Genomic DNA, 13,027 nt, shown 5'->3' with positions numbered 1-13,027 from the left:
TGCTGCTTCACGGCGGATCTTTTAGGGGCTACAGCCTTGCGGCGTGCTCAGGCTGAAAAGCGCCATGCAACCCCCACCCCTGCATGAGGAGACGCTCCTGTTCCGATTGCGCCTGGTGCGCCTTTGGACAGACGGACAGACGGACAGACGGACGCGACGGACGCTCACTAACGTAAACCAGTGTGAGAGGCGCCATGTGAACGCGTTGCGTGGAGGGATGTAAACTGAACGCACAGGCTGTCAAAATGAACAACACCAACGCTACAAGTTGCACAAATGACATCCAGTTCGTTCCAATTGGCACGTAGAGTGCCGGTTAATGAAAAACGCATCAGAAACCTGGAAAAAACAAAATTCCAGACGCTACCACATTGGATATGTCGGGAACACTGAGATCCAACAGCAGAAACCATTTTCTTCCACATCATGTAAAGAGGCTGGTAACATGTGTGCGGGGCCTCAATGGAGGAGCGCGTAATTTACTACTCGGTCAGTGGGGGGAGGGCGGTGTTTTCAGAAATTAATCCAGAAGTGGCCCCGTCATTACGCGTTTACAGACTACTATTTCTTCAGCTTTTACGCCAACTGTTAATTGGGAAAAAAAGATGAGCATGATTGAGCGCATCAACCTCTGTCAAAACTCACTGATTTTATTCATTCGGTCATCATGCGTCCATCCCTCACACCATTCATCCATCCATCCATCCACTGCCGTGCACAATGCATGGATGCATTTCAACAAAACATGCGTGCGGATACAAATAACCGTTTCACTTTGAATGTGCAGGAAGACTGGGGGAGTGTCGCGAAATAGAGCAGCATCCTACCGTGCACAATGAATTTCAGCCGAGGTGACTTTCCGACGATCACCGTGGCGAAAAGCGACAGCAGGATGAAGGAATTCATCTTCTTTTCTTTATTTGTTCGTGGTACTGCCGCGTTTGTAGAATTAATGGACTGTGCGGAAAGCGCTCCCTCCTCCAAAGATCCCCCTTTCTGTCCCTGTCAGCCGCCTGTAAGGTCCCTCCCCGATCCGGTGCGTCCCAGAGCTGTGCCAACCTCTGCTGGTCCCGGTCCTGTCCTGTGCGTCTGCTTCTCCCGGAACTTCACTTTGGTAAAGTCGGGCTCTCAGGCTCCACCTCGGAAACAAAAGGCAAGAAGGGGGAGTGATGTCTTTCGGCGGGGGCGCACGGATAAGAAAATAAATAATGATTATAATAATAAAAAGGACTACAAAATCATCATTTTGTAGTTGACAGATCCATGCGTAAAGAATTAGACATCATACCTGTTGCTGAAAGATGATTTTTGTCAGATGTTTTATTCTCTAGCTTTATCAAAGTAAAAAACTAAACAAAATCCACAACCTCTTGCTTTTGATCATTTTACTGCAAATTGATCCAGTCATGATCCACTTTGTAGAAAGACAAATATTGCACTTGTACTACTTCTTCAACTAAACCAACCAACATAACATGGCCACGGGGGTCCGGTCCATTTTTCAAGAGTACATGAAAAGTGACATGAATTATGGTCGTGGAGAGCATTCCTCATGGCCATTATGTGTTTGCACACCAGCCCTCACACCAGCAGCCAATAATGATATTGCCTCGGCAACTGCCTCTACTGTAATGTCTAATCAATACGTGTCAATAGTGCCCGAGTGCCTGAATGGGAATGAATCAGCAGTTTGACTCTGCTGCGTTTGCATTTGTGAAGCAAATTGACTCAAATCTTAGAAGAAGAAAAAAAAAAACTGAATGGATGAAGCAGCCCAACAGATGCTGCCATTTTCATGAAGATCCTCCCAATCCAGAGCATCATCTGGGCTTCTGTGAGACATTTCTCTGAAAACCAGCATGGGACCACGTTCATCCCTGCCTCTCCCTCATTCAGAAGTCATGTGTGACACACACACACACACACACACACACACACACACACACACACACACACACACACACACACACACACACACACACACACACACACACACACACACACACACACACACACACACACACACACACACACACACACACGCACACACAGGTGGAATATTGGAGGAAACAAGCATGTGAGAGCTCTTCCACTTGGGGGGCAATTTCCCTTTCATAATCCCCATCAAAAGCCATAATTGTCTCTCAGTATTGCCCCTTTATCTGGAGACCTTTGAGAAATCTGACTCGTCACTTGCTCATGCACAAGAAAACTGCAGGCATTCAAACTTAGTTTCCTTTTTCCCCCCTCTCAAATGAAAATCATTCACACACACATATAACATCAATCAATTTGAGCACAAAGGCTTCAAAAAGCAACATTCATAGAAATATGGCTGTAAACAGAGTGTAACTTAGTGATTAGTAGCCTTCTCAGGGCTTCATGATGTAAGGAAACGTGCGTGTTTGCAGCTGGTTTGTATGTAAATGGAGCAGTTTGCCTTTGGTTTCTATACTGTTTCCTTCATTATCATATTTATCTTACACCGACTTAACTGCATATATCACACAGCCTTTCATCATTTTTATGATGCATATAAAGTGAGTGCTGCAACATCCTTTGAGGTTCATACAGAACTCCATCTAATTAACTCCCCCACTGCTTATGTTGTGATTTACTTTCTTCTTTTATTTGCCCTTCAAATCCATTTTTTGTTCAACATTTGGATTAATTCTCCTCTACTGAAACGCTGTAATTTTGTTGTTCATTTAAATTCAATCAAGAGTGATGTTTTTCTTTTTCTTTTTTTTTTTTCAAAACCAGTCTGTGCATTTAAATGCTCAGCCTTTTGAGTCATTACCCACTAGATGGCAGCAAAAGCAGAGTTTTCAGCGTCAATCAGTCAAATCCAGTGATTCTGAATAATTCCAACCACGCTGCTGTCTCCTTAACAGCTCATTAGACTGGTTGTTATACAGTACTAAACATTGACGATTGTATGATTTTACATAACTGATTTACAACAATGATTATGAATTGAAGACAGAGAGAAATGTTAAATTTGTCTTTTTAATCCATCCATCAACATTAAATTGCTAAACAAAGCATCAAACTGAGAACATCTTGCTTGCTCATAAAAGTCTAATGTAACAGGGCTTTATTGTTCAGAAATGTATAACAACAAACAGAATATATATGTACATTAGAATTAGTGGTTCTGCTTGGATATATATGTTTATTATCAGTTTATTTAAAGTTACATCACATCTAAAATGAACTTAATGTCAGATTGAACCACATCGTGAAATATAATGTGTTTTACAGTGATTCGGGAACTGATCCCACAGTAAAGATTATGGATTGATGGATGGATGGATGGATGGATGGATGGATGGATGGATGGATGGATGGATGGATGGATGGATGGGTAGAGCCACCGTTTGTTTTGACCAGCTGGTCACTCTTTCAGGCAAATTCAATGATGGTTTTGAAGTGAATCAATTCATTTCAGTTCACACTTTCAACATTGTAACGTGAAACATGACAAAGTGTCTGAAATGTATACTTCCTCTAGAAACACAAATGCCCTCCTGTGTAGATGTTTTACCATTTTTGGGGGGCTGAATATGTAAAGTACTTTCCATTATTGTCACATTAATCCAGTCCTCTAATTTTGTCAAGGACCTCGTTCATCTGCTAATTGAAGAGCTGCTGAGACCACTTCTCTCCACACCAGGACCATTTAAACTGAGCCAAGCAAGAGGAGAGAAAAATACAGTCGTAGAATAGAGGATGGATTGATCAAATGCTCAAGATCATGAAAAAAAATGTGTAAAAACTAACTAGAACCCCAAACTGAAGAGATAAAAGCAACATTTTCATATTTTTTTCAACAGATACTCCTGTTATTGGTAACTTGTGGTTTGGAGGCTATGGTGCGGCTATGGCTCTGTTGGGAGAGTTGTTCTCTCCCTCCTACTGCAGGTTTGAGTCCTGATCTTCCCCTGCCCACGTATGAGTGTCCTTGAGCAAGACACGGAACCCCAAACTGCTCCCATTGGATGGATTGAGCATCATCCAGATCAACTGGCGGTTGGGGCCTGGAGTTTAGAGAAGTGGAGTTTGCAGGTTCAATTCTGACAGCAGACACTTCCCCACTATGGATCCATGACTAAGATCCTTGAAGACTTTTGAACACACACCTTGTGTTATAAATTGACTTAATATTTATATTAATATGTGTTAGAACTATGGTGTTTTGAAATGTTTCCGGAGTTTGTGCTGGGTAAAACATCTGTCACCACTGCTGAGTGCACTGAACAGCATCCTGGTTCCTGCGGTGGGGTTCCCCACAGCTCGCTGTTTCACTGGCAGCCGAGAGGCCGTCTGAACTTCTGGTAAAACTCGAACTCACCTCACAAGCTTCTGGCTCATCTCAGACACTTCTGGCTCCTGTGCCGATCCGACTGTTCCTGCTTCCGTGGTTCCTGGTGGATGGCGCAGTCCACTGTCCGCCGTGATGCACCGTTTGTATGTTTCTTTGTATGTATATTTTGGGGAATTATAGAAGGGTAAAGATAATCTATTCTATAACTTATAACATTTGTACATTTGTTTGGAGTTGTGTGCATTTATTATTTTAATGTTTTTGGTGGATGTTAATTTAGTGATTCCAACACACCTTGGGGTTTTGGTTCAGCCCGGCCTGTCTTGTCCTGATTGGACCAATTTAAGCCTGGCCTGGGTTTATATTGTGGGATTATATTTACAAATATGGACATTTCCCCCCTCTACATTTTCAAAAAATAGTATTGTTCACACCAGATTGTTGAAAATAATAATAATAGATTACTATGAGGCTGAAAGTGAATATTTAGTAAATTTCTGGTCCTATTTCTGGAAATTATATGGCACAAGTAAATGTATTAATTTTCAAAAACTCTGAATTTCCACCTCGTTTTTTGTTGTTTTTTCCCCCCATGTCCAGGCCTATCACATTCTGAGTTGGGGTGACCACTTCACACAATATCATGATATTTTGACCATCAAACTAAACAGCAGCTGAGAAGAGATCATAATGGTCTTGGTGTTGTCTACTCACCGGCCATGGGGGGTGGGGTGGCTTCACAGACACCACTTTAATCTGCCCCCTTGGCTTTCTGTCCAATGGGAGCAAATAGTTGTATTAAAATAGATAATATGACAAGCCAAGCTGGGCTGGAGGATAGCACTCGCCAGACAGACCTATATAACAGATTGAGACATGCAGAGGTAATCCAAAAGGGTTTAAATCTCTGCTCATACACGTGATTATCATTTTTTTCCCTCCTTTTTTTTCTGGGTTATTCTGGGCAAGTGCATGAGACGAATGAAATTATTTGCCGTCCAGTGAGTTTAGCCTGCAAGTCTCCAAACTGTACTCAGGTGGACCGTCGGTAATTCATCGGCCTGCATTACTTTTATGGCTCTCGAGTGCAACGCTGGGTTTTAACCACTTTGCTGCGTTGACGGGTACGCAGTGAGGGAGACAGTTAATGCCAGTAAATGTCTGAGGAGATTCACTGAAGATCAGCTGGGTTGCGCTCGGCTTTGAGGGGAAACAGACGGGCACAACTGCGCTCCTCTGCACACACAGTCCTTCACGCTGACGGAAGGAAAGAGTACGAATGTTTAACTTGTGTGGCTCGCTGCCAGCGGTTCATCTGAAGCCTCACAAAAGGGCAACAAGGCCACTTTTTTTGTCTCAATTTGAAAACACACAGTCCTCACAATGGACTTGCAGCTTAGGGATTAAAGTGCTTTGGTTACGCAAGGAAACGTCTCATACTCTTGCCAATTTTCCAACAATAGAATCATTTCAGTTGAAGATCCACAGAGAGATTGAGCTGGAAGATGATTAGATTTGACTTGGGTTTCATCCCCGATGAATTTGATACCAGTCCAGCATAATCTACATGAAATAATACATTGTTTATGCATAAGGCAGGTTTGAATGTAGGCATTTTAATGATGTAAAATGAAAAAAAAGGTAGTTTACAGGTTGAGGAATGACAAATGCCAGTGGTGCGTGCGTGTGTGTGTGTGTGTGTGTGTGTGTGTGTGTGTGTGTGTGTGTGTGTGTGTGTGTGTGTGTGTGTGTGTGTGTGTGTGTGTGTGTGTGTGTGTGTGTGTGTGTGTGTGTATCATTTACATCCTCTTTTCATGGCATAATAAAGCATTTCTTTGTGCGTAACACACAGTTAAGTTTACACATACCAAGAGTGCCGTGTTGGAGTGACACTAATCCCTAGCGCTAGATAAAATGATAGAATAAATAGAGCACGATGCCCTTGACCTAAATATTTACAAGATAACAAAGATCAGGTGAGCATTCTCTCTGTCGATGGTGAGAATGTTACTGAGGCACATATTTGTTAGTGTTTTGTGTGGCTATGGAATAAAAAATAGTTTTTTTTTTTATATATATATATTTATAAAAAGAAAAGCAAGCAAGAATTTGTAACCTTCATCTGATGGTAAACTTGAAGTGTAGCAAAAAGACAGGAAAAAGCTTGTTTTAAGAAGTGGGGAAGGCTACATTCCTATATACATTATTATTCATTATCAGTCATTTTACCCTGCTACATGGTTTAGTATTAGTAGTACCAGCAATAGAAAAAAACATATTCCCACAGCAGTAACCTTGAAAACATTCTACAATGCTCTAAATTGTCCAAAATGTACCCCAAAGTTGTTTTGGCTTATCTATTCCGATGTTTATTGCATGTCAAGTCTTACAACCACTGCCATCTTTGATCTGTTAAGCTTAAATACAAACCCAACACTTAAAATGGGCGAACATTAAGCTTGCCCGTGTCGGCAAGTGAAGACAAAAGTGAGCACGTTAGTGACACGTGGACGAAGAAAGAAGCACCAGGTAGGTTCTGAGAATGTGTCAAACTGCCTTGAAGTGCTGCAACACAAATCTGCTATGTAATTACATGCCACATATAAAAAGAACCCTGTTAGGTAAGTGCCTATTTAAAGTCGAGAAACGTGAATGCACAGCGATCATGAGACAGCTCTGCCTACAATCTGTTAACATCGTGAGATATTCATTATTTAGATAACACGGTCGGCTGAGACGTAACTTTTGGCTCTAAAATTAGAAGACGGCCGGCACAAGCATGACAAAACACGGCTCGGATTTGCCGCGTGAAGTGTCCGTTAAATCCCCCGGTGTCTCGACGCGAGTCCACGGTGCAGACCTCAACACTCGAGGCCCCGTTCACTTCTTCACAAGCTTTAAATGAGTTTCATGGTGAATCTGCCGCCGTCACCCCCGTCCCCTCCCCCTCCGCCCATGGAAGACCTCGGAACAAAGTCAATAGTTGCGGTGTGCTTGATCTGACCTTTGCTCTGGCTCCAGAAAAACATGAAGACAAAACAGATGGCCACAGAGCTGAGGAACGACAGGAAGCCCATCGTTGTGGCGATGATGAGAGTCTTTGCGTCAAACGGGTACGGCTTGGCCATCTGAGCTGAGGAGTTGGCGGACTGGGTGTTGGAAGGCTCCGCCCAGCCTTCGTCCGTGAAGAGCGGGATGGTTCGGTTACGTGGGAGCCCCTTCACGTACAAGCCCACAGTCAGGGTGTCGTTGCCCGCTGCGTTTCCCGCCATGCACTGGTAGGCGCCGCTGTCCTGAACTTGGGCGAAACGCACCTCGAGAGTTCCGTTCTGTAAAACTCTGATTCTGCCGGTCTGAGAAATGACGTTCTTATGGGATGATATCCAGGTGATGGACGGTAGTGGATCCCCGTCGGCCTTGCAGGAAAAGACCACCGTGGTGCCCTCTTCCACTCTGGCCTCCTGCGGCCGGCGGTCCATGATGCGAGCAGGACGGCAGGTGAACAGCCTCGGGAGCTCCTTCTCAGAGAAGTCTCTGAATTCCCGCTGTTTCACCATGTCGGGGGAGGAGCACGTCGGCTGTCGTCCGTCGAAGTTCAAGCGCAGTCTGCGGCGGACGACCCAGAGGAGCCGGCAGTCACATGCGAGGGGATTCCCGTCCAACCGCAACACCTGAAGGTTCCCCACAGAGTGAAACGCACTCTCCTCTAAAGTCGTGAGCTGATTGGAGGTCACATTAAGCATTCGGAAGTAGGCCAGTCCCCGAAAGGCTCCCGGTTCTATCCGGAGCAGGGACCCACCAGCGAGGTGGAGCTCCTGCAGTCTCAGGAGATCCCCGAGCAGGTTACCTTGGATCACAGTGATGGGGTTGTAGGACAGGTCCAGGTAGCGCAGATACACCAGGTGACGGAGTGCCGAGTAAGGAACGGCGCTGAGGTTGCAGCTGCTGATCACAAGCGAGGTGAGATTCAAACCGATCAGGCTGTTGCCGGCCATGGTGTCCAGCGCCGGCCAGTTTGCGATGACGAGGCTGCGCAGGCGGTGGAGCCGTCGGAAAGCATTGTTGGGCAGAGCAGTTATGGTGAGGCGGAGCATACGTAGACGCGAGAGACTCTGGAGCTGAGACAATGCCTCGGTGGGGATGGCGGTCAGGTTGCTGCGGTCTATATTCAGCTCCTGGAGATTCTGCAGACCGAAAAAAGCCCGCTGGGAGATGAAAACCAGATCATTCTCCCCAGCTTCCAGTGTTTGCAGGCTCACCATTTCTTTAAAGGTGTAGTCCAGGAAAACCAAGATCTCATTCTGGCTCAGATCCAGAAAGCGCAGACCAGACAGGCCGGTAAACACCCCGACCGGGATGATCTTGAGACGATTATTCCTAATCCGAAGCGTCCTGAGACTCTGGAGGCCCTGGAAAGCCTCCACCTCAATCATGGAGATGGCATTATCACTGAGGTCCAACTCTTGAAGTTGTGAGAGGCCGGAGAACTGGCGCCGCCCCACGGTCTTAATCTTATTGTAGGATAAATCCAAACGCTTGGCATCACCGGAAAAGCCCTCTGGCACCGAGTTCAAATGCTTTCCGGAGCAGATCACTTCTTTGGCTTCCGGTCGGCACATGCAGCGTGGAGGACAGCCTCCCGCGGACACTCCCAGTCCAAACTGGAGCAGGATGCTCCATGCCCCCCATCGGACCACCGACTCCACGAACATCTTGCCCCCTGCCTGGAAAGACACGAACACAATTAGACGTCGTGTGCAGTTGATTCAATGTACAGATCTGTGCTCACCGCTCGTACCGTTTCAGTGTCGGAGAGCAGATTCTCATAACCAGAAGCAGTCAAGTTGGAATTAAACTTGACTGAAGTCCTCTGTAGAGATGTGTTTTTGTCAATGACATGCCCTTTTAAAGTGTCCTGAAACAGGAGAAAGAAAACAAAAAAAGCAGTTTTAGCAAGATGGAAAAGGTAAAACAATGACTGGAGGTGTAGTGTTAAATAATTTAACATCCAAACACAGAAATTTCCTTTAGCGCTCAAGCGCTCATCTCACTGTGTTATTACATTTGAAGTTTGTTTGTTTTTTTTTTTTTTTTTTACTTTAAATTAAAATCAGTTAAACTATCCCTCTGATGAGGTGATTCGTCAAGTGAAAATGGGGACACGCCAGATGGATTAAAAAGCACCATAAATCCAATTTTCTGAGCAAGTTGTCCTGCCTCAGGTGTTAAATGATTCATTTTGCAGCTGCTGGGTACAAGCAGAAAAGTGACTGGAGTACAGATATGGACTCCAAATGAGGAGAAGACAAAACATCAGCCACTCTGTCTTTATCAGAGGTATTAAAATGATTTAGACTGAAACATCTTTACAATGATTGGCTGCCATATCTAATTTAGAGACATGATTTGTTGCAAGTGTAAATTCTCTAATTCTGAAGTGCGAGACTGGACTTCCTGATTCTTACTTGACTGTTGACTTTCACACATTCAGCCGATGTTGCACGTATATTCAATGTTTTATTATATGTCTACGAGGCCGTACACACATAGCGGTTCGCACTCTCAGCAATGAAGTCCTTGGTTGGAGTCTGAGCTTGTTCGTGACTCTGAACTGCTCCGAGGTGCGTTTGCGGCGGTTGTTCGACTCCCTGTATTTACAGGGTGTAAAATACTCTCTCATGGTTAGCCTGGATTGGATCCAGCATACTGAGAGCCTGAGAAATTTCATTGAACTGAACTTTTTCCCATGCTGCCTTCTAGAACTGTCTTTATTTTAGATCATTCCATCTTCTTTACTGTTTGCTGTTTACAAGAAAGAACAAGAAAGAAATTCCTGATGAGGAAAATGTATTTCCTCACTGCACGTATGGCAATAAATCACTTTGATTTACAATTCATACATGAAAATCTATGACAGCAGAAAGGTGGAAAAACTGTAGTTTTTGAGTTGACAAATTTCCCAAAACAATTGAACTGATTAAAACTGAAATCTGAATATTTTATCCTATATCTTGAAAAGAGAAATGACACTTTATATGTTTTTATACCAGAGGTCTCAAACTCATTCTAGTTCAGGGGCGGCAAGCAGCCTGATTTCACCTTGAGTGGGTCTGATTGGTGAAATATTGCCATAATAAACTTTAAATTCAAACATTTAAGCTTTTTTCGTTGTTGTGGCGCAGAGTAAATGTGATGAAAATGTCTGTATTTTCACATAACCAAACAATTACGATGAAAAATGATGAGAATCTCAACATAAAGAGAATCTTAATGATTCTTTCTGGTAGAAAACGCAGTAAATCATTGAAAAAAAATTCTCCTATTGCTATTGCATTATGTTTTTTTTTTTTTTACAAAGTCTCCCCTGACAGCATGTCTTCGAGGCTACTGCTAGTTTCATGAGGAAAAAAAAAGCAGAATTAGTGTGTCTATCTCATCTCAGAGTGCAGATGAGGATCGACGAGCTGGACAAATGCAGGAAATACTGAAAATAGTTCTGCTCTGTACATATAGAAATATATCTACTTGTTGGCTATATGGAGCTACGACTTTCATAATAGTTAATACTTTTCAATAGAAATATCCAGCATATGCAGCATGCACAGTAAAAGTTAGAAATTAACTCAAACTGCCAGCTATAGTTCACATTGCTGCTTTAAATCTGGAAGATTTGAACTTCATCCCATAATTAGCTGATGGATTGATGTTTTAAACAGGAAAATAGGCACAAATCTCAAATGAGACATCTTTACATTGATTAAAACATGCATTTCAAACAGACAGAAATTTCAGAGGAAAAATTCAAAGAAATGTTAGAAAACAGCATCCAAAAGCAGCACAGTGATATATTACAGTTACATCACACCGCCACTGTCTGCCCTTGCCAGTTTGATTCAATCAAAAGTGTTTGAGAAGAAGAACACATTCCACTACCGTCAATATTTGTGCAAAACAAAGGAAACAAACCAAAAAATTAACAATTCCCAGCGTGACACCTCGTCCGGCAGCAGCACCAACAAACAGCCACGCCAAAAACAAAACGATAAAGAGTCTGAATCCGTCCAGAAGTCAGTCTGAGTCCGACCTGCTGCAGCAGCAGCAGCTTCTCGCTCTGCCTGCAGACAGTTTTCAGACGCTGTGGACTCGCCCTCGATGCAGCCAACAGTCCCAGAGCCGAGCAGCCTTTGTCTCATCGCTGCTCTTCACGCGAGCGGCTCTTATACTGAGAGCGCTGACTCACAACCCAACACTGCTGCTCTTCATCTCTCTGTACTTGTCTCAGACCGATATATCACCGCACAGACACACAGCATTTTTATTAAATGTTGGACTTCGGCCAGTTACGTTCAGTGGAGGCTGGGGGGGGGGGCTTTTATTGACCAACGTTTACAGAAATTACAAGGTTAAACTTTGACTCATGCTACATTTTAGATACTTTAGGCAACAATACAATTACATTGTGTTCATTTTCAGTTTCTTGTACATAAATATTGGAAGAGCTGCAAAGCTGTTGACTTCCCTCTGTCCTGGTCGTGAGCCAACTGCTCTGGTTTCAAGTGAAAATGCAGAACTTCCGATGGGTTTCGTGGGGTCCGTTTACACGACAATGGCATTCAGAGCAACTGAAAACCCAACGCTCCAACTCCGTCTCCATGGAAATGGCGGGAAACTAAACTTTTCAAAAAGGCTCCTACTCTGTCGCCATGGAAATGGGGGAAAATGCAAATATTTTAAAACTCTGACTCTATCTTTGTAGAAATGGGGGAAAACGCAACTTTTCAAAAATACTCCATCGCGGTGGAAAGTAACCGAAAATGCTCTTTGTGGAAACGGGTCGAAACGCAGCTTTTTGAAAATGCTCCAGTTGTGTCTCCATATTTGTATCATTATTGTTATGTTGTGTGTGGTTTCATTACAAAAACAACCAACATTGCCGACAGGTGGCCTAAAATGTTCAATACATTGCTTTGCATTTCTGCCCCAAGTGGCCTGGAATGCCAACCACAACAATATTAGCATTTCTGTCATCGCTGCGGTAACCGGCATCATTTTCAAAATGTTGTAAGCATGAAATTTTTCCAAAACGAAACTGCTAAATGTATGCATTTCTCTTGAACTGTTGTGTAAACGGTGCCTAAAAATACAACTCGCTGTTAGCATTGCCATTATTCAATGTTGTCATCTCCAACAAAGAAACAGCTTTAATATAAATTAATTTACCTGCACAACTGTGCATTTTAGAATAAAATAGCACCAAAAAAAGTCTTCAGATCGATTTTGGTTTTTAATCCCTTTCACATGTCATGATGATGTCACTAGTGTTAAAATGTAAACAAATAGCCACCAAACAACAAATGCTGGCTGTTGAAATCCCCTGTAAGCCTCCCGTCTTCAGCCTGTGGGCGTGGCTGTCGCTGACATGTGTCCCCCACATGCGACGCTAAGCTGTGAGAGATGGAGACCGGCAGGTGTGCGATATCTCAGGCTGTCAGTTGCTGAGCATTTTGCGGCCAATCAAAGATCAGGATCGCCCCCTCCGATGCATCTCCGCACCCGTCGTAAAAAAGCCACGGTCCGACCAAGGGTCACGACCCCGGAGTCACGCTCCGACGCCGACCCTATCCCTCAAACGAGAGAGTCGGGGAATAAGTGCATCTGTAATTTCGCTGTGTATTTGTCACCTTGCATGAAGCGGAGTCA

At 43.8% G+C, this 13,027-nt stretch overlaps 2 protein-coding genes across 2 annotated transcripts in view; both read right to left on the bottom strand.

Moving 5' to 3' along the window:
* The window catches only part of LOC308133926 (semaphorin-7A), a gene marked incomplete at both ends in the record, with an annotated part of 40,585 nt that extends 39,679 nt beyond the window's left edge, over positions 1-906 (bottom strand). Inside the window, one exon of the mRNA XM_080501484.1 lies at positions 828-906. Coding sequence (XP_080357610.1) covers positions 828-906 — 79 coding nt within the window. The remainder of the gene's footprint in view (positions 1-827) is intronic.
* Positions 907-7,224: 6,318 nt separating this feature from the next.
* lingo4b (leucine rich repeat and Ig domain containing 4b) lies at positions 7,225-9,039 on the bottom strand (the record flags this gene model as incomplete). The annotated part of the gene is made up of 1 exon (XM_080500942.1): positions 7,225-9,039. The coding sequence occupies one exon, from the start codon at positions 9,037-9,039 to the stop codon at positions 7,225-7,227; it is 1,815 nt and encodes a 604-aa protein (XP_080357068.1).
* Positions 9,040-13,027: the final 3,988 nt, after the last annotated feature.

Source organism: Blennius ocellaris (assembly GCF_963422515.1).
Source record: "Blennius ocellaris genome assembly, chromosome: 8".
Taxonomy (NCBI): Eukaryota; Metazoa; Chordata; class Actinopteri; order Blenniiformes; family Blenniidae; genus Blennius; species Blennius ocellaris.
Note: the sequence above shows the minus strand (reverse complement) of the source record. Positions and strands in the feature narration are given on the sequence as shown.